Raw genomic sequence first — 23688 nt, 5'->3', positions numbered from 1 at the left:
TGTGTTCGACCTGTTTGTAGTAACATGATCTTGTTAAAAGCATAAATGATAACGAATTATTTCATTGTCACGTGTTGTGTATTTCATTTTATTTTAGTTTTAAAAAATACAATGACAACGTTTTTCTTTTCATGAACCTCAGAGCTTTATTTCATTTCAACAGTAAGTCCAGATGTTGATCACGATCACTTGGAGACAAACTGGGCATAAAAGGTCAAACTAATTTTGACCACTCTGCCAGGCTGCCAGTGTCAACATACCACACTGTGGCATTTTAGTGCTATGTAGCATATGAAAACGCAATTAAATACAGCAAAAATAATAACAGATAGCAGCTAAAATGTTGAGCTTAAAATCAATAGTCAACCATTAGTAATTTAGTAGTGTCTTACACCCACTTTTGCCCCCATTAATAAAATTAAAACCTGACATTTCTCTATTAAATATACACTTCACAATGACAACTCTGACTTGGCCTTTTTTTAAGCAATCCAAATGCGGATTAAAAAAAAAAAAACTATAAAAAAAAACTAGGTTACAAAATATAAAATTGCATCCTGTATAATTCTGGCTGCAGCCAATCACTGCTGGTTGGCAATTCCGATCACATGTCTGGGCTTCTTTAGCTACTTTTAGTGCAAGACTTTCAATCCTAAACCACCTTTTTGCTCCTCAAAAGTGACCAAGCTGATTAAAAAAAAAGATGAATAAATAAAATCATAAATACATCAGGCCCCCTCAAAAACAAGCTGTCAAACTTATTGGAGTTATTTTGATCCATCAAGGCTTTCTTTAAACTTGAAATGACTTTTTTTTTTTTTTTTTTTTTTTATGCATGTGAATGTGAGCAAGTTTGTGATATGTCTGCAGGCTACTTGTACAGACCGACGATGCAAAATATATTCATTTGCATCACTTATATAATCTCACCTAATCCACCACCAACACAGAAGATCCTACAAGTTGGGCGATATTGTATAGAAAAAGTGTGGTTCCATAAAACAGCAAAAATGCAGCAAATTCAAACGAGTGTTTCTGCATATGGTTGACAATTACGCACGGTGAAAGAAAGCCGCCTGCATCTTCACACACTCAACTCGCAATGTTGGCTCCAGGCTGCCAGTGCTGTAATCTCAATGCTCTTCAATGCATGACAGTCTAGTGGGCAATCACGCCCAGCAGCTGGCAAACCAACAGGTACAAACATTGTTGTTTTGTAGGCTCGACTGTAAGGAAAAAAAAAAAAAAGATGTGATAATAAACAGCCACAAACAAAATGGGAGGAGTAAGGGGAACCTTGTAAAACGTTAAGTAAAATGACGGGGGAACATTTTCTGTGGTTATGATGAAGATTAAATTGGTAGGGGCGCTGGAGGGGGGGGTGAAGAGCTCAGAACTCCTCCTGGTCTCCTTGTGCCCCTTCATCAACATCCTCATCATCAGGGGGCGCAAATCCCTCCTGTATGAAACAAATGAAAACGTTTCTTACATATTTTCAAGTGCCTTTCCCTTGGCTTCGGCTGCTTGTCATGATAACGAAAACTTTGATTGTCAACGTCAACTCGAGTGGTTAACAGAGGACTTGCTTCGTTAAAGTATATCTCGATGGATGGCATTTACCTCTGTAGCATAGAGTATGTCCATGATTTTATTGAGGACTGGATTGGTTTCATTCTCTCCATCCTGGCAGATCAATTCAATGTCTCTCAGCTTGCCAAAGTAAAAGTCCCTCTCCTTCTCTAGTCCATCCAAAGTCAGCTTCATATCCAGTAGCTGCGTGGACAGACAAGATGAACAATACCAGACACAAAGATTAATTCGATAATAAGAAGAGCTGCCATCTGCACATTTTTCCCCACAATTGAAACGTCTTTCCTGCCAATAAGATACCGAGCTGCAACAAAAGGATGACACGCTTATCATGCCAAAGATGAACTGAAGCTTTGACAGTCACTATAATGTCTTGTCGCTACCTGCTGGTTCAGCTCCATGAGCTCCGAGTCCCCCCCGTTGCGGGTCATGGCGGGGTTCCTGCGGGCTGCTGGCGCATTCATCTGCCTCTGCGGGGTGGGGACACTCTTGGGTGCAGTGGGAGATGTTCTGATGGGGCCTACAATGACACAAGCACACACTTGAGTATGACTGCACTTTCCCAGGAATCAATCTGACTGTGGATTTACATTGGTTAGAAAAAAAGGTGAGACCACCCTGGAAAATGCTAGCCTTATTTTTAGCCTCGACCAATATCTCCAAAAGTAATTCGTGAAGATTGTGGAAATGCGTAAATGAATGTGCACTCTCATTTACAAATGACGATATGGCAGATTTTTTTTGTTTGTTTTTCAAATAAAACTGACAGATTACAGGGGGTGTCATCTACATCAAGTGTGTTCGTTCACCTGATTTAGTTGATCTGCAGCCAGAGTGAGCTCTGTTAGCATGAACTTTGTGTTCTCTTAAAGGGGTCAGATTTGCTGTTTTGCTGTTTGCTGGGGACAAAATTGATTTTTTAAATGTTTGCATCCAAATTGTTGGGTTTCTGGAGCGCCTGTCCATGCATAAAGTATGAAATTAAACCGCCAATAAAATATTGTGGTATCTTATTTCTAAAAATGTGCCTTTGAGTGAGCTGTAAATTAGACAGCGGCGGCTTTGCGCAAGTGCCATTCATCTGCAGTCTGGACAAAACGGGCTCTCTCAGAATCTTCAACAACATCGCAAAGTCACTATTATCGACTCAAGCTGATTTGTTGCTCATCATTTTTTTTTTTTTTTTTAAAAGTCAATAAAAACAGTTTGCAGACGCTTATGTCCTGGCCCACCCCAGTCGCCATGGTAACAAAAGTCATACTGTGCTTTTGCATGAGATAGAGCTGCCTCCCCAAAACCGAGTGATTTCAAGCAGAGTGTGACAATTGGATATTAAAGTGTAATTCTTTAACCTTTGTGTATTTTGACGGTAATTGTTCGAAATTACATGTCTCTTTTAAATCACCACTCAACATACTTTCTGCAAGCGATAGCACATTTCTAACATAATAATGTACTTTATCCAAAATAAAATTAAATTTGATAATTTAAAAAAAAATCTAACTACCTCAATTTACGAGTGACCCAACTTACACGTTTTTGAGATACGAGCCATCACTCAGCTAGTTTATTTGCCTTGACTTGGGTGCAATAACTTGAGTTACGAGTGAGCTTCAGGCTCCAGTGATGTGAACAAAAAAATTGAAATACTCCGGATCTGGTCAAAGTACAGCCTGTCCACCATTTCTGATGGGCCCAGACAAAAAAAAATAAAGAAGTCTAAATGAAATGTAAGTGGTGCTTTTGTTTTGATAACGCTACTTTTACTTTGAAGGGCTCACATGTGAGACTTTGTCTTCTTCACTGATACTAACTTAGCAACTTTGTTGCAATATTTTGCTATTTTTCAGACTGGTGACTATTCATGTTAGCAACATTCTTCTTTCGGATAGTGTCAAGTCAGCCCAAAAAAATCGAAACACTGATGCAGACTGTAGACATGATTTTTTTAAATGATGATTAAATAGTGATATACTAATGTCAATGTGTCGAGATGTAAATTTCATTATGACTTTATAATGTTGTTTATTGTGTTTAACAAAATATACAATAGCTACACAGTACACTTGTAGCACATTCATTTAAAAAAACCCACAAAAAAACCCCCACGTTTTACTGCTTTATGTAAAGACATTAACTTCATAATTAACATAATTGACATTCGCATGGTGTGGTCCTGAGACTACTGTTCCAGTTCCTCACTTGACCCCCTTGGAAAATTAATTCCCCACTTTATCTAAATGTGTCTTGACATTGTTTCACTTACAGTTTTCATCGCTTTAATCTCATCTCTCAATTTTTGCCAGCTAGCTCAGCACGAACACACTCATCAACCATTTTGTGTTATGTTTGGATGTGTGTTGAACATGGTGACATTTACAGCGCCTCGACACACAACCGCAAACATTAGAAACAGACCAATCCAGGTTGAGAGTCAACGGGTGAGGGAAAACATTCGGTGAGCATGTACAAACACAAACACACATGCCACAATGAAATGGGTGTTACCTGAGCGAGCAGGTCTTTTGGGTTTGTGGACAATGGGGTCACCTGTGTTAGAGGTGGGGATGTGGTTGCATCAAGAGGAAGAGACATGAAATGAAGCCTATTTTCACGCACACACACACAAACACACACACCCACAAGTGATTGTATCTTGCACGCACAGACGCACACAGTCGCACCAACTTGCATGTACTGCATTGTACCTGAATTGGGCGGCGGCGGCGGCGTCCCCTCCAGGCCCTGCCGTAACAGCAGCGGGTCGTATTCTTTGCCATCGTAGTTAGCATCGAAGAACTTCTTAAACCACTGAAGGAATTCAAAGTTGTCCTGAAATTTGCCTTTGACCAGCCTCTCGACGGGAATGATCTGAGAGAGCGGCGCCGTTTCATTACGAGCAGCAAACAAAACGAGACATTGTGAATTCCGGTGCTTACCTTATCTACGGTCATCCTCTTGAATGAAGCCTGCAAGACCTTGAAATTGTGGATGTATTCGTGTTCCAGTTTGGCATTGAATTTGACTTTTTTTAACAAAATGCACCCTGGAAATAGCATGTCCATGAACTGACAGTACGCTGCACCTAAGGAGAACATATTGCGTGAACATCACGTATCGTGTGTGCGTGTGTCTAAGTGTGCACCTCCGTGTGTGTGTTTACCTGAGCCGAGTTGCTCGATCTTGGTGTAGGTGAGCTGTAAGGAGTCGTTGACCCACGCCAACATGTCATGACGACTCAGGTTCTCTATGGTCATAGAGGTGGAGTGGACATTCACCGCCATCCTCCTGCTTCACGCAAAGTTTAACACTCAGTCGATTTCAAAACGGTGACTTATACACTTACACGTACACACATTCATGTTCCAAACCCACTTGCAGCAGTTGTTGAATCAAAACAGTTTTCTTGTCATTGCAACGAGACCATATAAAAAACATTTCCGAAAAAAAAGTTTTACTGTTACCACATGCTTTAAAGATATTTCAAATCCGGTCAACACCGAGTCCGGCTAAATCTCAGAGTCTGTGATCGTGACGCGAAAAGGAATCAACAGCCAATGACAAAGTGTCCTCTACAAAGAGTGTTTCAAGGAAAAGACTACAGTGAAGAAGTTTAACTATGGTACAAAAATAATTTACCCATATTGCTCACCTTCACTGGGTGCGTGTTGGTGTAAACCGCTTAGAAGCAGGTTGGTCTGGACCACCTTAAAACAAGACCCTGGCCACAACAAATAAGGGACATTAATAAAGACAGTCACGCACTGAATCACTTAACGGTCTTGCCTAATCCCCATTTAACGGTTTAACCAAAGCTAGTTAACAAAAGCAGTAGAGATGAGGGGGGAAAAAAATCCGAGCAACACCAAAGCATTTCCCGTGGTCCCAAATAACACCACGCAGGATGTTGTGCTGAATCATCATTTCCTGACAGCAGAGCTTCACGGTGGTAACTGTCCACTCAGCACACGCTGCTAATTTGCTCGTAACAGCTGATCACACCACATTCTGACCTTTTCAAAAAAGTTGATAGGCAGTCATTCCAAAAACTAAGCATTATCATTCATAGTTAAGTGAAATGTGGACAACGGCAACATTTTTTTTATAACATTACCCTACTAACACAGAAAAACACTTCCTGTCTGACAGGAATACCAGGTGTCCACTTGAATAAATAAATGCTGCACCAAAAATACTCACCTCCTTTTCCTCTCAGGAAAAAAAATATATATATATGCGTTTAACTTGTTCCATGACCACACTCATATTTCAAAACACTCATATCTCAAGCATCTTTTCCCACTGAAATAATGGAAATGACATTAATCAATTCCAGCACCCCCCCGCCCCCGCCAAAAAAAACAACAAAAATGCATGATGTTTTTAAGAAAAAAAAACATCACCATACAGTATTGTACTTCATAAAAGCAGACAGTAATAACGTACAAGTTTACGTTAATGATAATTCAATGGGTATTTGTGTCGCTTCTTCTGATGTACATGCCTCAACCACCAGGGGCAGTATAATACATATGTGTGACGCTGCACTGTTTGTATTCAAAGATTTATGATTAAAGAAAAATCGATGCAAGCCCATTTATGGCATTTTGCATTGTCGGTTAGCATTAAGCTAGCGGACTTTGCTGAGACAACGTTTATGTGTTTTTTTTTATTTAATACAACACATTTAATTCTCTTTGCCCTATGTCATATGTTGTCACATTCGCTTTCATTCGCTAGCAAGCACCCAGAACTAAATTTTTGGTTTACGAGTCAAGAGAAATGTATAAATCTATAACTACTACACTGCCACCATGTGTCATAGTATAAGTCTTTAAAAGCAAAGCAGACTGAAAGCATCTGTAAATCTGAAAAGCTGTTTACGGATTTTCAAGAGAAAGTCCTACATTCCCGAGCTAAAGCTGTTAAATATTTCAACATTGGCCCAAAAACAATTTGATTGTTGGCAGTATTAATTGCTTAAGACATGACGCCATTATTACGTAATCAACATAACCCGACAGCCATGTGTAAATTTGTTGTTACATGTGTAAGAGATATTGGCAAGAGTGCAAATCTTGAACATGGGGTTAATATTTACTATCAATTAACGCAGATTTGTTACTGAAGAATTAATTACTAAGATAAAGACTATTCTAGCTGCTGCTCTGCAATACAAATTCGTTGTAAAGTTACCAGAATAATGTATGAATTGCATTGAGATAAAAGCGTTTAATTTGTCAACAATCTGAACATGCAGTATATGTTCAGTTTAATATTTAAGCACAGCAGAAGAATGTCGGATGAGTATACAGGCGCAGCAGATACAATAAAAACAGAGTAAAGTGATTAATAATGCACGTAGTCTAAACAGTAGTTGACATGCTTGGAATTAGTGGACGTGTTTGCGACAGTTGACATCCCAACCGCGCTGGTGCTAGCGGCTTGCTAACTTCTGCTAACGTTGGCTAGGCAACTAAATTGGCATTTGGCCCCTGTTGTTGAATTTGAGAGGCTCGTGGCGAGAATCAATGTCGCTTTAGTGGCGTGTAGAAATGGGAATATACAGACGAGTCATTTAAATGTGGACTGGTTCGTTGTAAAGTTAACGTTACCCCCTCTGGAGGCCTGAACGAAAACGCACATTACTAAATAAAGGACTGTCACCCCGTGTCGCGCTGCTGATGAGATACAGCAGTCCAAAAACACAACGGAACGCGTAAATGAGTACAACGCTAATTAAGTCAAGTGAAATATTACTTACTCAGGAGCGACAAAGTCCCTCTGACTGCCGTGCTTTTCAGTGAGATGAGATCTTTTTCCGTTGCTATAAACCGAAGACCGCTGCCTCACGAGCTGCGCGGAGTACCGTACTTTAATCTGGTGGCCACTGCGCACGCGCAACCCAGTTGCACTAGTTTCTTTTTAGATTTGGTGAAACTGGAGTACGCCGCGGCGCCATGTCGGCTCCGACAAAATGATCGAGGCCCACGTTTTGTGATTAACCACAGCACTTACGCCCAAAAGCTTCCTCTGTGAAAGTTGTATATTGTAGGAATATTGATATATTCCTGCCGCGTTTAGGCTTTTTTATATTATTTATTTAGAAAAATTGTGTCGCCTGAATTTAACTGACGTACATGTTTTACGTTTTAGGTCTGTCTTTGTTTAAATAATTATTGCACATACTTATCTGATAGAATAAGCACTACGTAGTGATCGAAAACAATGACCAAATAAGGAGAATGACGTTTATCAGAGTATTATGACGTAATGCGATGGGTGTCATAAGACCAAATATTCGCAGTTTCTCACACCATCTGTAGGTTAATGTGTTTGGAACAAATCACTATTGCTCGCACACAATGAAACATCTGGACGTGATTAAGACGTGCTTAAGAGTGGGTCATGACCATTCTGCAGGCTTTACAAATGCAACGTGACAACCTGGGTGCACTTTGATCCAATAATTCCCGTACTGTAATAAGCGCGTCTGTGTCTTGGCTACCCCTATATGCTATTGAATCACTGTGCTTCGAAATGAAATGTATATATATAGTGCTTTATCAATAAATAAAGAGGCATCGGGATACTTTTTTTTAAATTTTATTGTTTAACCAATACTTGGTGGTAAGAAACAAGCAGCCACAGTACATAATCAACAGGTTCACTTTCCAACAAAACAGTTCACAAACTTGACAACGCACAGTCACTGACAGTTCACAGTGCCTTCTAAACAACAATCATCCACAACAAAAATGAACACCCTTTATACCATCGTAGAAAGAAAAAGCACCAATTGTGAACCTGTGGCCATCCATATCTGTCTATGTGGTTGGTTCTTTTCATGCATGGTGTGTGCAGTAGTAGGGGAGACTCACTCACGTTGGCACATTTATTCTTTGAACTAAAACAAAGCATCCTAAATGAACAGAACACAGACAAAAAAAATGTGGTCATGAATAAACAACACTGCTGGAAGGAATGACACGTTTCAGGAGGTGAGGGGTTCTGTGCTTCAGTAGAATGTGTAGCTCAATCTTCCTGCCCTGTGTAGGAGCTTAAGTGACAATTTTCATTTCAGTCATTGAGTCATTGATAGAGTAACAAATCTATTATTCGGAACTACACTGGGTTATATTTGTCACATTTCTCAGTAAGAGGCAGGTGTGTGACAGTTCGGAGAGTGTTGCAGCGAAGATCACACAGTATGTTCAACAGTTGGATGTCATCACCACACAACACAGTCCGTCCGTTGGAAACAAAAACACAGGAACAGCCAGGGAACTAATCACAGTCGGTGGTTTTATCATAAACAGAATTCTTTACTCAACTTGTGTGATTACAGTGCACGCTTTGTTGGGGTGTGATGGGGATGTTTTACTGAATCCAGTTCTACTAGTTTTAGATATTTAAAGTCAACATCATTTCAAACTATTTAAAAAACTGTACTGTTTTTTTTTTTCAAGCATTCAGTCATTTTTCTTCTGACGAATATCTTAACAATGAATAATTGGCTGTGATCTGCTTCAATTTGGGGAATGAATTCAAACATAGCACCTTGACTACGGTGTATTTTTATTGTAGTTTGACAATGATGACTCCAACTCGATTTGTAAAAATCACTTCAGCAACATGATCACATGCTTAGGTCCTGGCCAATCACTGAGACCAATTTCCCTTTTAACATTGGACCTGTGTTTTAAAATCAGTGCAGTTTTCTTGGTTGTCCAGAAATATACAAAAACAAGGAGGCTTGGACGGTTGATTTCCTTGGGCCAGGGTTTACCAGATTCCACTGGAGCGACCGCCTGGAGGGGCCAGGATCCGAGCGGAGGACCTCTTGGGAATGTGGTCATCAACCTGAGACCCTATGAAGAACACGCAATTAACCTCTGTTTTCATTCAATTCAAGTCATTCAAATATAATTAGACGAGTCTCCTTGGTTGGTTACCATGTTACCCACAAACCAAACCGGGGATTGAGTAAAAAGATGCTGTTTTTTTAATGCCATGAGAGAATTGTGCTGGTTGGTGCAAATATAGCTTAAGTGTTTCCATGTAGCGTGTTTTTACATACCCGAGAGGCTAAAAGAGCTCTCGTGGAGGTCTCGAACCCCCTGTTGCACCCTCACCACGCCTTTGTTAGTGCCGTCGCCATCAATGGGGCTCAAACCAAGCTCCTTCTTCATAGCATTGGCTACTTTGACCACATCACCAGAGTAGGGATCCCTGTCGACACCTTTATATGCCTGAGCCTGCCATGAAGTTGAAATAGTAATTAGACTGGGAAGTCGTCTTGAGTTTATTTGTATGCATATGTACACACTTTTTCTCTCTGCACCATCTTCTTGTACAGGTAGTCAGGGAAGGTCCGCTGTGGATAGAATTTTCCGGAGCCCTCGGCGCACATGAACATTGCATTCTCACACACCAAACGTCCTCGGCTGATGGTGACCAGAGGAACACCGTGGCAGCGCATTCCCTCGTAAAGGTTGAAGTCTCCTCCTTGCACCTGAGTGCCAACGGAGATTGTCCTGCACAAAGAGCAACAGGAGTGACAGGTTTGTGACACACTAGCAGGATTTAACCATCCAGTGTTAAAGCGGAAGCCAACCCAAATATATTTTTTTCCAGAACACGCTCTATGCAGGCCCACTAGTTGAAACAAGGCATTCTGATTAATATTGCGTTTGTGATACATGAGAAATCCACTCGTTTTTAGTTAGCTCGGGGGCAGACATTTTGTCACGAACTGAAAATGACATCTCTGGGGGCGGCCATTTTGTCCTTTTGTCGACTGAAGATGGCATCCAAGTTGCTCAGGGCTCAGAAAACCACCAATCATGGCTACGCTTCAGAAAACAGGTGATCTGTGATTGGTCATTATCTACTTCAATGTCATCTTCAGTTGACAAAAGTGACAAAATGGCCGCCCCCAGAGATGGCTAACAGTGGGTGCATTTTGCTGCTTAACTTATATTCCACAAATGCAATAATAATCAGGATACCATGTTTCAACTAGTGGACCTGCATAGAACGAACGTATTATGGAAAAAAATATATTTGGCTTGACTTCCCTTTTAACTCACCTAGTTGCATCTGGATCCCAGACCACCACATCGGCGTCCGCTCCAGGGATGATGCGACCCTTCCGTGGATACAAGTTGTAGATCTTTGCGGCGTTCGCGCTTGTCACAGCCACAAAACGATTCTCGTCCATCTTTCCTGTAACCTATGTAGGCATGAATACATTTTTGACAGTGTGGGGTTTTGGTATGTGAAAGGGAAGGCAACAAACATGAATGGCAGCTATTGTATAAGCGAGTCAACGGACGTACCACCCCCCGCTCCCAGATGACGCTCATCCTGTCCTGGACTCCGGGCACTCCATGAGGGATCTTGGTGAAATCCTCCTTGCCCAAGGCCCTCTGCTTGGTGCTAAAAGGACGATGCTCTGATGCCACAACGCTCAGAGTGTCACTGGAAACAGGATGCGTATTTTCAGTTGCACATATGAGAAGTCGGCGGAATGTCTGTTAAACATTTGGAAAGGCATTACATCAGGGATGGGCAACTTACAGTAAATGATGGAAAAACACACGCAAAAATACGTCATATTTCGAAAGAAAAGTTAGCTGACACGACCACTGAGGGACCACCCTAAACAAAACACATTTTGGTCATTGTTTCCAGTTCAAGTTCGCACTTGGCTATCCGCCAACCGGAAGTGCCCTGGGACCTATTGTTTACAATCATTATGAACTGTGCACGCACTTGCCCAACAGTCCCATGAGGTACCCGGGGGTGTTGGGGTCAAGGCGGAGAGGAGGGACGATGACGTGGGCGGCAGCGTGAGCCCAGTCCTGGTGGTAATACTGCATGCCGTTCAACACCGCATGAGCGACTGTGGTCTCTGCGTGGACCACTTTACCTGCGGACACAGGAAGAGCATTACTGTCATCTTGTCATCTGTGTGCGTGTTTTTAGCGTGCTGTGACCAACCCTGCATCTTAGCAGCTGCAATCATATCCCCAGCGGGCATACTGGAAACATTCACCAGGTAGACAGGGCAGTGAGCCTGGAACCACAAAGAGGGATTACTAATTGATCGCATCATCTTCACGCAGACAGCACATGTGGGTCAATTTACCCGATTGGCGATTGTGACAGCTCTGTGTGTAGCCTCTGACTCCAGCTGCAAAAAGTCATTATGAGCAGTCACAAGGTATTTCGACAAAATATTTTTTCACATAGACCATACATGAAATGTGTCCCGCTACCACTGTTTTTTTTTTTTTTTTTTTTTTTAAGAATAAAGGGGTGTTAGATTGAAATACTAGTAGACCAGATTCACTATCAATTTAGTGTCTCTGCCAAGGAGTTGGGTTTAACCAGTTTTACAACCACGGATGCTTCTTTAATGGTGAGAATACACACAACAAAATCAAATCATATCTGAACAAAATATGTAGGCAGAATCAGAGCATATAATGTAAATATGAAGTTTATGAAAGATGTCATGCAGATAATTTGGAAGCCTTTCAAATTTACAATGGATAATCCTATTGAATCACATGCTAGTGCCTCTTAAAATAGCATTAGGTACTTTAACCTTTAAGAGGAAGTTAACCCAAACATATTTTTTCAAGAATATGTTGTATGCAACCCCACAAGTTGAAACAAGGCATTCTGATAAATATTGCGTTTGTGGAATAAGAGTTAATCCACCTGTTTTCAGCCATCTCAAGGGGCGGCCATTTTGTCACTTCTGTCAACTGGCAATGACATCACAGTTGCTCAGGGCTCGGGTAACGACCAATCACTGCTGACCTGTTTTCTGAAGCTGAGCTGTGATTGGTCGTTATCTGAGCCGTGAGCAATTGTGACGTCATTTTCAGTTGACAGAAGTGACAAAATGGCCGCCCCCTGAGATGGCTAAAAAGGGGTGGATTTTGCTGCTTAACTCATATTCCACAAATGCAATATTAATCAGAATGCCGTGTTTCAACTAGTGGGCCTGCTGGGAACATACTCTTGAAAAAATATGTTTGGTTTCATTTCCCCTTTAACCCATTAAGGCCTAAAGCGCCTGGCTCAAAAACTCCCCAAAACCTAAGGTCGCCTTTGGAATTACCCTTGAAAACCTGGAGTTTTCCCAGAAATTCAACAGCTACAAAATAATTAATCTCTCAGCCCATGTAGTAGACAAAAAGATAATTCCAAAAGAATTTGACAGTTTAGACGTGTGGCTTTCACACAGACCCGAGTTTATTCATCTTTACTGTTTCAATCGAAAAGGTAAAAATAAAGTGTCAGTGCAAGAGAAGCACTACGTTTAATTAAAAAAAAAAAATCGAGTCCTAATTACCATCCTCTTTTCTGTTACAAAGACGTCGATATTGTCATTATCTACAAACATATATCTTAACCGTATATCACATTCGACTAGTTCTACTGGTTCAAAGTCCACAATCGCATCGTCTATATCACTGCCGTTATTCATTTCAGAGCTCCCGCGATCGACGGCGTCCGCCATGACTGCTCGAAAAAATTCTGGATATCCGCCGACGACTCACGACACCGTCTATTCTGATGCATTTCATTGGTTAAGAGACAGAGAATTAAATAATAAATAGAAAATGACGTATACGCTCTTCCGGCTTTAAGGGTAGAAAGACGCAACAGCGCTCCCGGCTCTAGTGGCAGAAATGCGGGGTTGAGTTTGTTTTGCTTTGTAAAGCAAGCCTGATTGTGTTTTGCTGATGAAAAATGCAGAAAGTAAACATTACCTCTTCTGGACGGCTGACCTCAATGCCTTCGGGTCCACTGATACCCAAATCCAGAGCCTCTTTGGCACCCTATAGATATTTATAGATAATTATACACTCCCACTTATAACACCTATTTTCCTCAATTGAGGGATTGTCAAGAAATCCGTGCAGACATGTGAGTTGTGTTGCACACCTCTGCTACCAACTCTCCATTTTCAGCGTGGACGCGTGCGATGGCTCCAATGTCCTTACAGGTCTGCAACGCCTGGTACAGCTCAGAATCCCTCAGCATCATCAAATCTTTGTAGGCCATGAACATCTGGAAGGAGTTCACCCCATGTTCCCTGACCAGGGTCTCCATCTCATTATGCACCTGAGCGCGCAGCGGATCAAGGCACAGGAATGAGCGTGTTTGCCAAATGGGGCATGAAAAGAGCTTGACAAGCAGCCAGAATTAGATCACACCGTATCAACAACAAACGCAGTTGAGATGACTTTTCTTTTGGATCTCAGACTGTGGTAGTCTGCCTACTATTGAAATGTTGTCTCAGCAGATGATATCGCAGATGATATAGCCAAAGGCTAAAAAAACCATAGTGACTCAGAGTATCTGCCTAATGTGCTCAATGAATATGTGTGTTAACCTAGTTTGTGTAAGGTTTATAATCTAGGTCATTACACATTTCACCAACATATGAAAATGCGTGCATGTTGCTGCATGTATTTTGGTTTAGTGGGTTAAAAGCTTGAAAGTGTTTCCTGACACGTTGCACTGACTTTACCTTTGGGCCCCACCAGGTCACGCCCACGTGCAGAGCGTAGTCGCAGCACGCCTTGGCGTCAGCGAGAGCTCGGCAGTTCTCGTAAGCGTCCACCAGGGAGCAGTGTTGCTCAGGCAGGACCAGCGCCATCACCATTGTGGTACCACCCATCAGAGCCGCCTGGGTCAAGCGAAAAGAAAATGAAAGGATATAAAAGTAACAACATCGACAGGTTGACTGAAGGCAATGATGTAGCTGTTCACTGAAAAAAAAAAGGTTATCACATCTAAAGTACCTCCCAGCATAGAGGTTCGCACATTCCCTAAAAATACAGTATATTTTAGGTTCATCGAAGATTCTAAATTATCAATAGATGTGAATGTGAATTGGAACGGTTGTTTGCCAATGTTGAATGTCTAATGGTTGATTGACAGGTTGCTGAGTAAGCGCAATTTTGGTGTTTGGTTTCAAAAACGACATATCCTTATGCAAGTGCTTTTATGTTTTGTTTTTACCAAACGCTAAACCATTAGCACAACTAATTACATATTTGTTCAAGGATTGATGGCTCAAGTTAGTTCTACGCACTCTACAGCAGTAGCGAGAAAAAAAACGAAAACTGAGAGGTTGGAGCAAGAGAAGAGTGACAGGGCGAGGAAACCGGGATGAAAACCACATGAGGCGAAAGCACCGCTCAGCTGTGACTCACCTCTGCTAGCTCAGTAGTAAATGCACTAAATTGTGTAACCATGACAACAGACACTGCTCTACTATGACATCCATGTTCCTACCATCCTTGGCTCCTTTTGCCTCTGTGAAATTACACCAACAATCACCCATTCATAATCATCAGAGACTAACTGGAATAAATTAGAGGCGGTGGGTAAACAAGCAATATTTCGCAACAAGTCATAGTTATGTGACAGAGCCAGAAATCAGGCAAACACTAACTTCTGTGATAAGCCTCTATAGAATGAAACCTCAAATTCAAAATCCCAGACGGTCATAAAACTTGGAAAACATGCTAAATATTGCCTTAACTGTCATTAGTTTAGGAACAAATCAAATAACTTGTGCTTAGCTGTTATCAGAGGTGGCTTTTTGTAATTGTTGTAACATTTACATTACATTAATTGTCAATTTATTGATGCATGAGGCACATCCGGACAAAACCTTTATTACACCCTCTTCATTAGTTATTTAAGTTCAGACGGTATTTTAATGTAATGTATCCCAGTGGTTATCTTATTTTTGCAATTGTATGGCCAATAATCATGTAAAATGTTATTTAAAATGTCTGCGCAGCTGATTATTGTTATATCATAAATTGGTGTGTTTTGTTACCCAAACAAATTTGAACTTGTCCAGCTTCCTGGAAGAGACTGTGCTTGACCTTTCAAGTAGTTGAGCATGTAGCCCGGTGTATACACCACACCCAAATAATATGCAAATTATTTTCTAATGTCAAGTTGCACTAACCCAATACAAAGGTGCCCTTTATTTGGATATTGAATTAACATTTGATTGAAAAAAATGGTTGGTTGGACATGAAACCAGTGTTTTAGCCCAAATCCATGACTAATTTAGAAACCACCATCCCCTACTGTGAAGATAATCTCCTTGGAAGAAACATAAAGGAGACAAAGAGGGAGACAAGGGAAGACAAAAAACTGAGACAGATGCAAGGGGCAGAGGGTGAACTCAATACGGTGCTTTGACAGACAGCAAATTGAATGAATAAAAAGTCTAATCACACTTTATGATATTCAATATCAAAACGATATTGGAATGTTTACCACCATGTTTGTGCAAAATAATAAGTGATGCGAAGGCAAAATGAGTTGACATACACTTCTTTCGGGACAAATTGCATATCAATCACAGAGCTCGTGCTGATATCCAAATACTCTCACAATTACAGCCAAGTTAGAGCCCCAAATCAAGCTTACCCACACCATCAGTCTTATCCCTAAGAAATGGAAGGAGTTTGGCTACTGTACTGTGTGTATGAATCGCCCTGATACTGTGGGGAGAGGGTGTGACAGTGGGGGTTGACATGGTAAGGGCCTGATGCAGGAATAAATGGCGGAGAGAGCAACTGGGTGAAACACACACACACACACACACACACACAAACGCAATCCTGATTTCTCCCATGGGTTGGTTGCCATGGTAGCGAGCTCAGGGGGTAGCAAGATGGTGATTAGGGGATGGCTGGGGTGAGCAGGCATGTGCAGGATTGGGTATGCCCCCCGAAAAAATTCCTCTCACCCTATTCCACTTGGCATTCCATTAGATGTTAAGCCAGTCCATTTACTAAGCCGCAGCGGTGCTGTTTGCCGCTTAAGCTTCCAAATACTCCAGTGATCGACATTAGAAGTCTGCTTCATAGCAACTCCAGTTACTGTCTGTCGTGGCAGCAAAAAAAGAAATAAACCCAGCCAAGAAAGTGCGGCTGAGGACGCGGTTCGTACGCTGTATGCGGGCGTACCTTGGTGCCACTGTAGAAGTCATCCTGGATGGCGGCGTTCATGAAAGTCTGCTGCAGATGCACAGACGTGTCTATTCCACCGGGCAGCACCAGCTTTCCAGACGCGTCGATCACCTTAGCCCCACCCGGAATCATCAGCTCCTTCCCAACCTAAAACACACATTCCACATATTTAAAGTGGAAGTCAACCCAATAATGTTTTTAGCCATCTCAGGGGGCGGCCATTTTGTCACTCGCTGTCAACTAAAAATGACATCACATCACACCTGAGCCCTGAGCAACTGTGATGTCATTTTCAGTCGACAGCGAGTGACAAAATGGCCGCCCCGTGAGATGGACAAAAATGGGTGGATTTTACTACTTGACTCATATTCCACAAACACAATATCAATCAGAATGCCGTGTTTGGACTAGTGGGCCTGCATAGAACATATTACTGTAAAGAAATTTGGGGTAGGTGACTTCAACAAGCTGCACATTAGAGACACAAAATATCTGGTATCAACTACTCACTGATAAAGCAAACATAATTTGAACTTTAAGGGGACCTAACATGGAAAATGTATTTTTCTGTATACACATAGTTGGATGTCTGGATTGCCCGTCCACCCATCAAGTGTGCAATTAAACAACCAAATAAATCTTTTGTTATCTGCCTGTTTTTGAGTATGTGTCTGTAAGCGAGCTGATCTGGCCCAATTTTACTTGACAGGGTAATTTACATAATAACTACCTCACATTGAGTTCCTCTGCCCATTATTGGGCAATTTATGCTTAAATTAGCCAGGGGTGTCTTCATGCAACCACCATTCATTTGCGTAACTATCTGACTTCTTGATGGATGTTTGCTGTTGTTGATTCGTATTTAGTGGCATAAACGTAAACGGCGTTTGTCAAGCTTACCTGCTGAATGATGCCGTTCTCAATGTAAACATCGGCTTCGTGGGTGAAGTCGTCATTGACCACTTTGCCTCCCTTGATGAGAATTCGCATGGACCCCATGTTGGCAGTCATTCTAATAGAAAAAGAACAATGTCGCTTTGTTCATCTGACTGCACTTTCTACGTATGCGTAATATATACTTATGTTTAGAATTCAATTCGTAACAAATAGGGATGTAACGATTAATGGAAAATTGATTTAAAATCGATTTAAACTGCTTATTATATGCATCGATGTAAAAAAGAAAAGAATGGATTTGCAACGTCAGCTTGATACAACAAAAATGCAGATGTTCAAAGTAAAATTTAGACCACAGAAGGATTTGGCAATGATAACAGTCAAATCTATTGTACATTTATTTATTTTCATGTTTGGTTGTGGCACTAACAAAAAAAACTGACGAGACAAAAATGTAGTTAAACACTGAAAATTATTAGTTCATTTTCAAGTTTTTTTGTAGAGTTAAAAAAAGTTACTGTTTGTAACAAGGACAAAATGCAGATGTTAAAATAAAAACATCTTATGGTTATAAAGTGACTCAGACATTTTGTTAAAAAAAAAAAAGATCGAATCGAAATCGGGATCTGAAAAAATCAAATCGGTGCTCGAGTGAATCAACACATCCCTGGTAACAAATGAAGTTACAGTTTGACCAACTAATTCACAAAGAAAAAAACACTTCTAATTGCATTGCCCGCACATAAATGACAATTTGTTGAGACTATTCAAGATCGTTAGTGCATGTAACAGAATATGTAACTAAAAACCACAGTCAAAAGAAGCCTTCATTCAATGTTCCCGTAGGACTTCCATTTCAGAATCATGCATCTAATTAACCCAATTGCAGTCCTTTTTTCCCCATGATGTACTATTAGAGCTTCAAACATGAAACATGGTGTACGCTAAGCACATCCCACCACCTCCATCAAATAAAAACGTTTGGGTATTTCATTTTGTGCTGTGGTGTGTGCCATATAGTCCACTAGCATCCCAACATGATGTAATTTGACATATTTTTACACCATTTTTCAGAATAAAAAAAAATAAAAAATCTTTAACTGCATGAAAGAATGGAAAGAATACACATGTTCTCCAAATGACTGACACAGTTTTCAAAATATTAATATTATTATTTATTTTTTATTTTTTACCAGGAACATTTGTCTAAAAAAAAAATCTACCAAAATGTGCCCAACTAACAGTGAGAGTTTACTCCTTGTGTGTGTGCATTCTTGCATGGATGCCTGTATGCAATGAGTTTGCAAGCAGGACACAATTGAGTCCCAGTCACACCGAATCAAGTCAAAGAGATGGATGAGAACAGAGGGGGAAGCAGAGCAAAGTGGATGGGGGCAGGGGGTGTGTACAGGGGAAGAATGAAAACAGTGAACAGTAAAATGAGGACCCCAAAAGCAAAGGGCCCTCAGGTGGACCCCATCGTTCAGATTTTTTTTGGAACGCACAGGCCAAACTGAAACCTTCCAAGCATGTCACTATAGCTTCTGCTGGGCTTGATGACAGCGATGTGGAATATACTGGGAATATATTTTTTGGGGGGGGAGGGGAGGAGGTTATGGAAAGTAGTGTCCCTCGGGCTTGGCAGCCAGAATACAAGGGTGGTTTCCCAGGAGATGGGAACTGGGCTGCTTTCAGTGGAAACAAGGCCCTAACCCTAACACGCTCACACACATGCAAACGCTTGCATGATCGTTTTGTGGAATGACACCGCCTAGACTGAGCTGCTGATTGAACGCCCACTCGAAGAATTTGAGGATCAAATCCATACTTCGTTTGGATAGAGGGCACAGACAAGCGCAAGGCAGGCGTTTCTCACTCACTCTTCACCAGCTGCCCTTCAGTTCACACGCAGGCAGACATACGCAGATGCACACAAACGACAAATAGATCCACTCCGCCGAACACAAGCACACATCATGAGACACACTGTTAAATTGGGTGCATCAACCTTTCAGAAAATCGGGAACAAATTGAAAGGGAATAAAATAAGCGGGGGGGGGGGAAATGACGCAATATTGTAGGCCCTGTCAATCGTCAATAAGCTCACATCATCATCACAGTTTGGCAACTGAAAGTGTCATGGCATTTATGTTCATATTAAATACACAATCATTCCATATTCAAATCTACGTTAAGGCAAGTTCACTTGCTACATAACGGCTATTCAAGTGTAGTCCCCGTCTCAGCTATTTAAACTGAAGTGTGTGTGTGTGTGTGTGTGTGCGTGTGTGTGCGTGTTGTAAGTGAGAACGTGGCAGACAGCTGCTGACTTCTGATCTGGGGTTTAATCACTGCTGCAGTGACAAGGCATGTCTTTGTTATTTTGTACAAGCGTTGAAGCAATGTGCGTGCGCGTGCGTGCAAGTGTGCTATATAAAAACATCAGTTAAGGGGACAACCAATCGGTGATAAGAATAGACATGCGCATGCAGGGATGCGGAGATTGAGGTTAAAAGATGAAGAAGGAGCTGCTGAAGGGTTGACGGATCAATCAAAGTATACGTAAATGATAAAGATAATACATCATGACGACAGTGGTACGGCAAAGTGGGGCACCAATGAGGATTAGGCTCATCTCTCTCTATCCAGATGTTAGTCTGCATTTTCGTGAGAGCTGATTTTTTTTTTTTTTGGGGGGACTTGGAACGTCACTGTGTCTGTGCAAGCTTGACACTCCACCAACGCGGTGGATGTTCAGCGGAACCGCTAAAGTGAAACGAAAATTTTAGCTTGAATAAATCTTAGTTCAGCATGAAGCAAAGGCTTACCTATGCGCATGCGTTTCGGTTTATATTTGGCTTTTGGAGCAATAATACGATGATGCCATGGTATTCTAATGCACAATTTAAGTAAATGAATGAAAAACTACCGTTTGGGAGTGAATAAAATCTTTTTTCTTAGACTTGAAAAATGGAGGCGGCGATTATATTTAATGGCGTTTGCGTGTTTCCTCGGGGTTCCACGTCTTCCCGCATTTCCAAAACAAACATTTTCCATTCATTGAAGACTCGTAATTGTCCATGTACGTATATACATAATACGATATACATACATGTATGTTTATCAAGAATAGTAATAAGAAAGTATTTATCTATGTGTGCCCTGCAAATGGATGGCAACTAGTCCAGGTTGTGCTCCCACTGCGGCGCAGCCCTCCCTCTCGCAGACCTGCACTCGCCTGCGAAACTCCTAACATAGGGTCTAACTGATTTACGCCAATGACAAAAATAGAGCCCTAGCTATCTAAAAAAATGGATGGATGATGGTGACACTTTGACCTTAGAACAGGTTATTTTTACTTAGATTTTCTTCTCGGAGAAATGTGTTTTGAAATATTTAGAGGTTGGCTAGCATTACAGAATAAATTGGGTTCCATAGTACTGGGGTCCCGTAATTTTTGACAATGTTACGTTTCTATGGTGATCAAAATATGCTATAGTTTATAGCATATTCACAGTAAATATTTGTATGATAAAACACTTAAAACACTTAACACTGAATGTGTGTATTTCCTCTTCAAATACATGCGCCAGAAGGGAACACAGTCATTGCACTTTGAGTGCCTTCGGCCGCTCACAAAAAAGCTGCAAAAAAAAAAAAACGTTGTTTTGTACGAAACAATCGAGAATGTTGGGTCAAATTGACCCAACAAGCAGGTCGGTCAAATTTTTGACCAAAATGTGGTTATTTTTGACCCAGCAGTTTTAAGAGTGTCGGCTAATCTTCTATTTTGGGTTGAATTTTTTATTTCCGACTCCAGAGGGCCAATGACGTAAAGTGTCGGATAGATCAATAAAATATACTTTCCACTAGATGGCAGAAGGAACATAATTAACTTTTTTTATTTTTTTATTTAATTAACTCACAAAATGTACGATAATTAACCTGTGCACCCACTTTTTGGGATGTTCTTTGTTTGGTGGCGTGGGGTGAGAATTTTCTTTTTTTTTTTTATAATGTGAAATAAGTGCTGTGGCTCAATGAAGGTTGGGAAAAAATGTCCTTTGTTCAGGGTCAGAGGGAGCTGGTACCGTACGTATGCTAGTTTACTGTAGGTGAAAGACAGACACCCAAGAGTGGACGCCAGTTACTCACAGGGACCCACCGTCAGTGACTTATAAAATTGTCAAAATGTAAGCATGAGAGATGATATTTGCCTCATTAATTCTGTAAACAGAAATGCAGAGCATCTCAATGCAAAGAAAAGACACCAAAAATTGTCATTTTGCTGAGTCATGACTCACGACAACGCCTGCACTGTTTTCTCTAATTTGGGTAGTGGCACAACCTAAGTCGTCAGGAGGATTAATGGAATAAGAGAAGACAGGAGGTGGATTAAGACCTCTGCCAAGGAGTGTCGTGTGTAGAATCAATACAGTACTGACAAAATGTGGATTTGTATCATTACCATAAGAGCAACACTACAGCACAAATCAAGGAAACATCAAACCATGGCTGATTACAATATCCAAGATAGTAAAATCTGATTTACCATCTGCTTCAAAGCGACGAAGCCATAATCTGCGCCTTGCCTTTCAGAAATATACTGTAGGTGCAACTGCAAGGTGTCTCAATACTTTAGTCCATCTCATGAATATCAGACAGGCCCATTTGTTCACATTGACGTGATGTCATATATTTATACTGATACATTTGGATCACTAATATAGACACCAAAGCACAAGAAAAGAGCCAATCTAAAGCAAACGCTAATCTAAAACAAAGGAAAAAACACAAAATCACTCGAGAACACCTTTCCTGTTGAACATGCATGACAAGACAGATCACAATGCTGGTTCAACTGCATGGCGACCGTCCTCGCTTCATCCTCACATAACACAGTATTTAGTGGGAAAGAGAATAAGCCGTGGACGAATAAGAATCTTACATAACGGGGAACGCAGGTTTTATTATTGCAGTGATAGCACGCACATACACGCGCGCGCACACACTGTCGTCGAAAGGCATTTTGTTAACACGTTGTTAAACGTTAATGATCAATTCAATGACACATTCCGATGGGGGGAAAAACGCGAGAAAATAAATAATGCAACAGACCTCATGACGTGTGCTATTTTTTTTACGGATGGAATTTTTAGCCTATAATTAAGTCGTTAGCACACCGACTGTCAATAAGGGTAAATTATCTTTACAATGGAATATGAATAATCAATACGACAGGTGGTTTTCACTGACCTCAGCTCAACGACGACGAACTGACGTCAAGACAAGCACAATATGGTCATTATTGCGTTTTTTTAATGGCGCCTTACCGGTTATTTCCTCACGTTTTCCTTGGCCCTCTCTCCTCTCTCCTGGGTGCTTGCTTGCGGTGTGTGGTGTGCGAGGCGGACAGCTGGCACAGCGCGAGACACAGATGCTGCCACGGCCAGGCAGCAGCCAATGGGAAGAGTGGAAATCCACACTTTAATGGACAGAATTGACCAATGGGCACCGAGATATGTCAGTCGCCAGGGGCGTGTCTCTCGCCTCCCAAAACTGATGCGTTCAAATGGCGTCGGAATATGGTATTTAAACGTGACGTCATTATCCCCAGCGCGACCAAACTCTGAGTGGAGCATTTATTATCCATCATCCATTATCCAAACGTCTTATCCCCACGAAGGTCGTGGGCGTGCCTATCCCAGCTGTCTTCGGGCAGCCGGCGGGATATACCCTGAATTGGTTTCCAGCCATTCTCAGGGCACACACAGACAAACATTCACACTCACAATCGTAATTAGGGACAATTTAGCGTATTCCATTATCCTTCCATGCATGTTTTTGGAATGCAGGAGGAAACCACAGGACCTGGAGAAAACCCACACAGGAATGTCAGAGCCGGATTCGAACCCTCGACCTCTGCACTGTGAGGGGAATGTGCTAACCAGTCGATCACCATGCTACCCGCCCCTTGATTAATAATAAAAAAATAATAATAAATGTGAAAAATGGCGAGAGGTTTTTTATTTCTCAAATCCCCAAAGCGTCGAAAAGAAAGCATCCATTATAAGTTTTATCATGTAAATTGTGACCCCTCCTGCATTTAAGTTGCCTATCCCTGCTTTATATTGTCTTCTGTTTTGTTTTTTTGTACAATCCCAAACGGTCA

General features: G+C 41.3%; 3 protein-coding genes across 11 annotated transcripts in view; 1 reads left to right on the top strand and 2 right to left on the bottom strand.

Annotated features, from left to right (window-relative positions):
• Positions 1-23688, top strand: part of LOC147127896 (uncharacterized) — a 286111-nt gene that overhangs the window by 19250 nt on the left and 243173 nt on the right. The window lies entirely within an intron of this gene.
• Positions 73-7514, bottom strand: LOC147127911 (microtubule-associated protein RP/EB family member 3-like). Of its 5 annotated transcripts, none has more exons than XM_086019433.1 (10): positions 7355-7514; positions 5243-5311; positions 4754-4881; positions 4530-4675; positions 4299-4461; positions 4099-4140; positions 2400-2489; positions 1974-2110; positions 1621-1773; positions 73-1459 (listed from the first exon to the last, which is right to left on the bottom strand). In XM_086019433.1, exons 3-10 carry the CDS (start codon positions 4872-4874, stop codon positions 1391-1393), a joined length of 921 nt encoding a protein of 306 aa, XP_085875559.1. In that variant the 5' UTR covers positions 4875-4881; positions 5243-5311; positions 7355-7514; the 3' UTR covers positions 73-1390. The 5 variants fall into 5 exon arrangements, with proteins under 5 accessions (XP_085875559.1, XP_085875560.1, XP_085875558.1 ...); XM_086019434.1 differs by having other exon boundaries at positions 4754-4878; XM_086019432.1 differs by lacking the exons at positions 5243-5311; positions 7355-7514 and adding an exon at positions 5055-5146.
• LOC147127910 (dihydropyrimidinase-related protein 5-like) lies at positions 8181-23015 on the bottom strand. The gene is made up of 14 exons (XM_086019154.1): positions 22850-23015; positions 17520-17631; positions 16617-16766; positions 14147-14305; positions 13558-13737; positions 13383-13451; positions 11744-11788; positions 11596-11671; positions 11368-11524; positions 10932-11073; positions 10683-10825; positions 9920-10127; positions 9671-9848; positions 8181-9461 (listed from the first exon to the last, which is right to left on the bottom strand). The coding sequence occupies exons 2-14, from the start codon at positions 17628-17630 to the stop codon at positions 9376-9378; spliced, it is 1704 nt and encodes a 567-aa protein (XP_085875280.1). The 5' UTR covers position 17631; positions 22850-23015; the 3' UTR covers positions 8181-9375.

This window comes from Filicampus tigris, chromosome 20 (assembly GCF_054856515.1).
Source record: "Filicampus tigris isolate MCC_2025a chromosome 20, RoL_Ftig_1.0, whole genome shotgun sequence".
NCBI lineage: Eukaryota > Metazoa > Chordata > Actinopteri > Syngnathiformes > Syngnathidae > Filicampus > Filicampus tigris.
Note: the sequence above shows the minus strand (reverse complement) of the source record. Positions and strands in the feature narration are given on the sequence as shown.

Excerpts from the sequence above, each read along its gene's own strand:
- LOC147127910 (XM_086019154.1), bottom strand. The coding sequence starts at position 17,630 with ATGACTGCCAACATGGGGTCCATGCGAATTCTCATCAAGGGAGGCAAA. Across the intron at positions 13,452-13,557 it reads ATGGAGAGTTGGTAGCAGAG|GGTGCCAAAGAGGCTCTGGA; the intron begins GTGTGCAACACA and ends AAATATCTATAG. Across the intron at positions 9,462-9,670 it reads GAGCTCTTTTAGCCTCTCGG|GGTCTCAGGTTGATGACCAC; the intron begins GTATGTAAAAAC and ends TGTTCTTCATAG.
- LOC147127911 (XM_086019432.1), bottom strand. Across the intron at positions 2,490-4,098 it reads CAAAAGACCTGCTCGCTCAG|CAAACAGCAAAACAGCAAAT; the intron begins GTAACACCCATT and ends TTTTGTCCCCAG. Across the intron at positions 1,460-1,620 it reads ACATACTCTATGCTACAGAG|GAGGGATTTGCGCCCCCTGA; the intron begins GTAAATGCCATC and ends TGTTTCATACAG.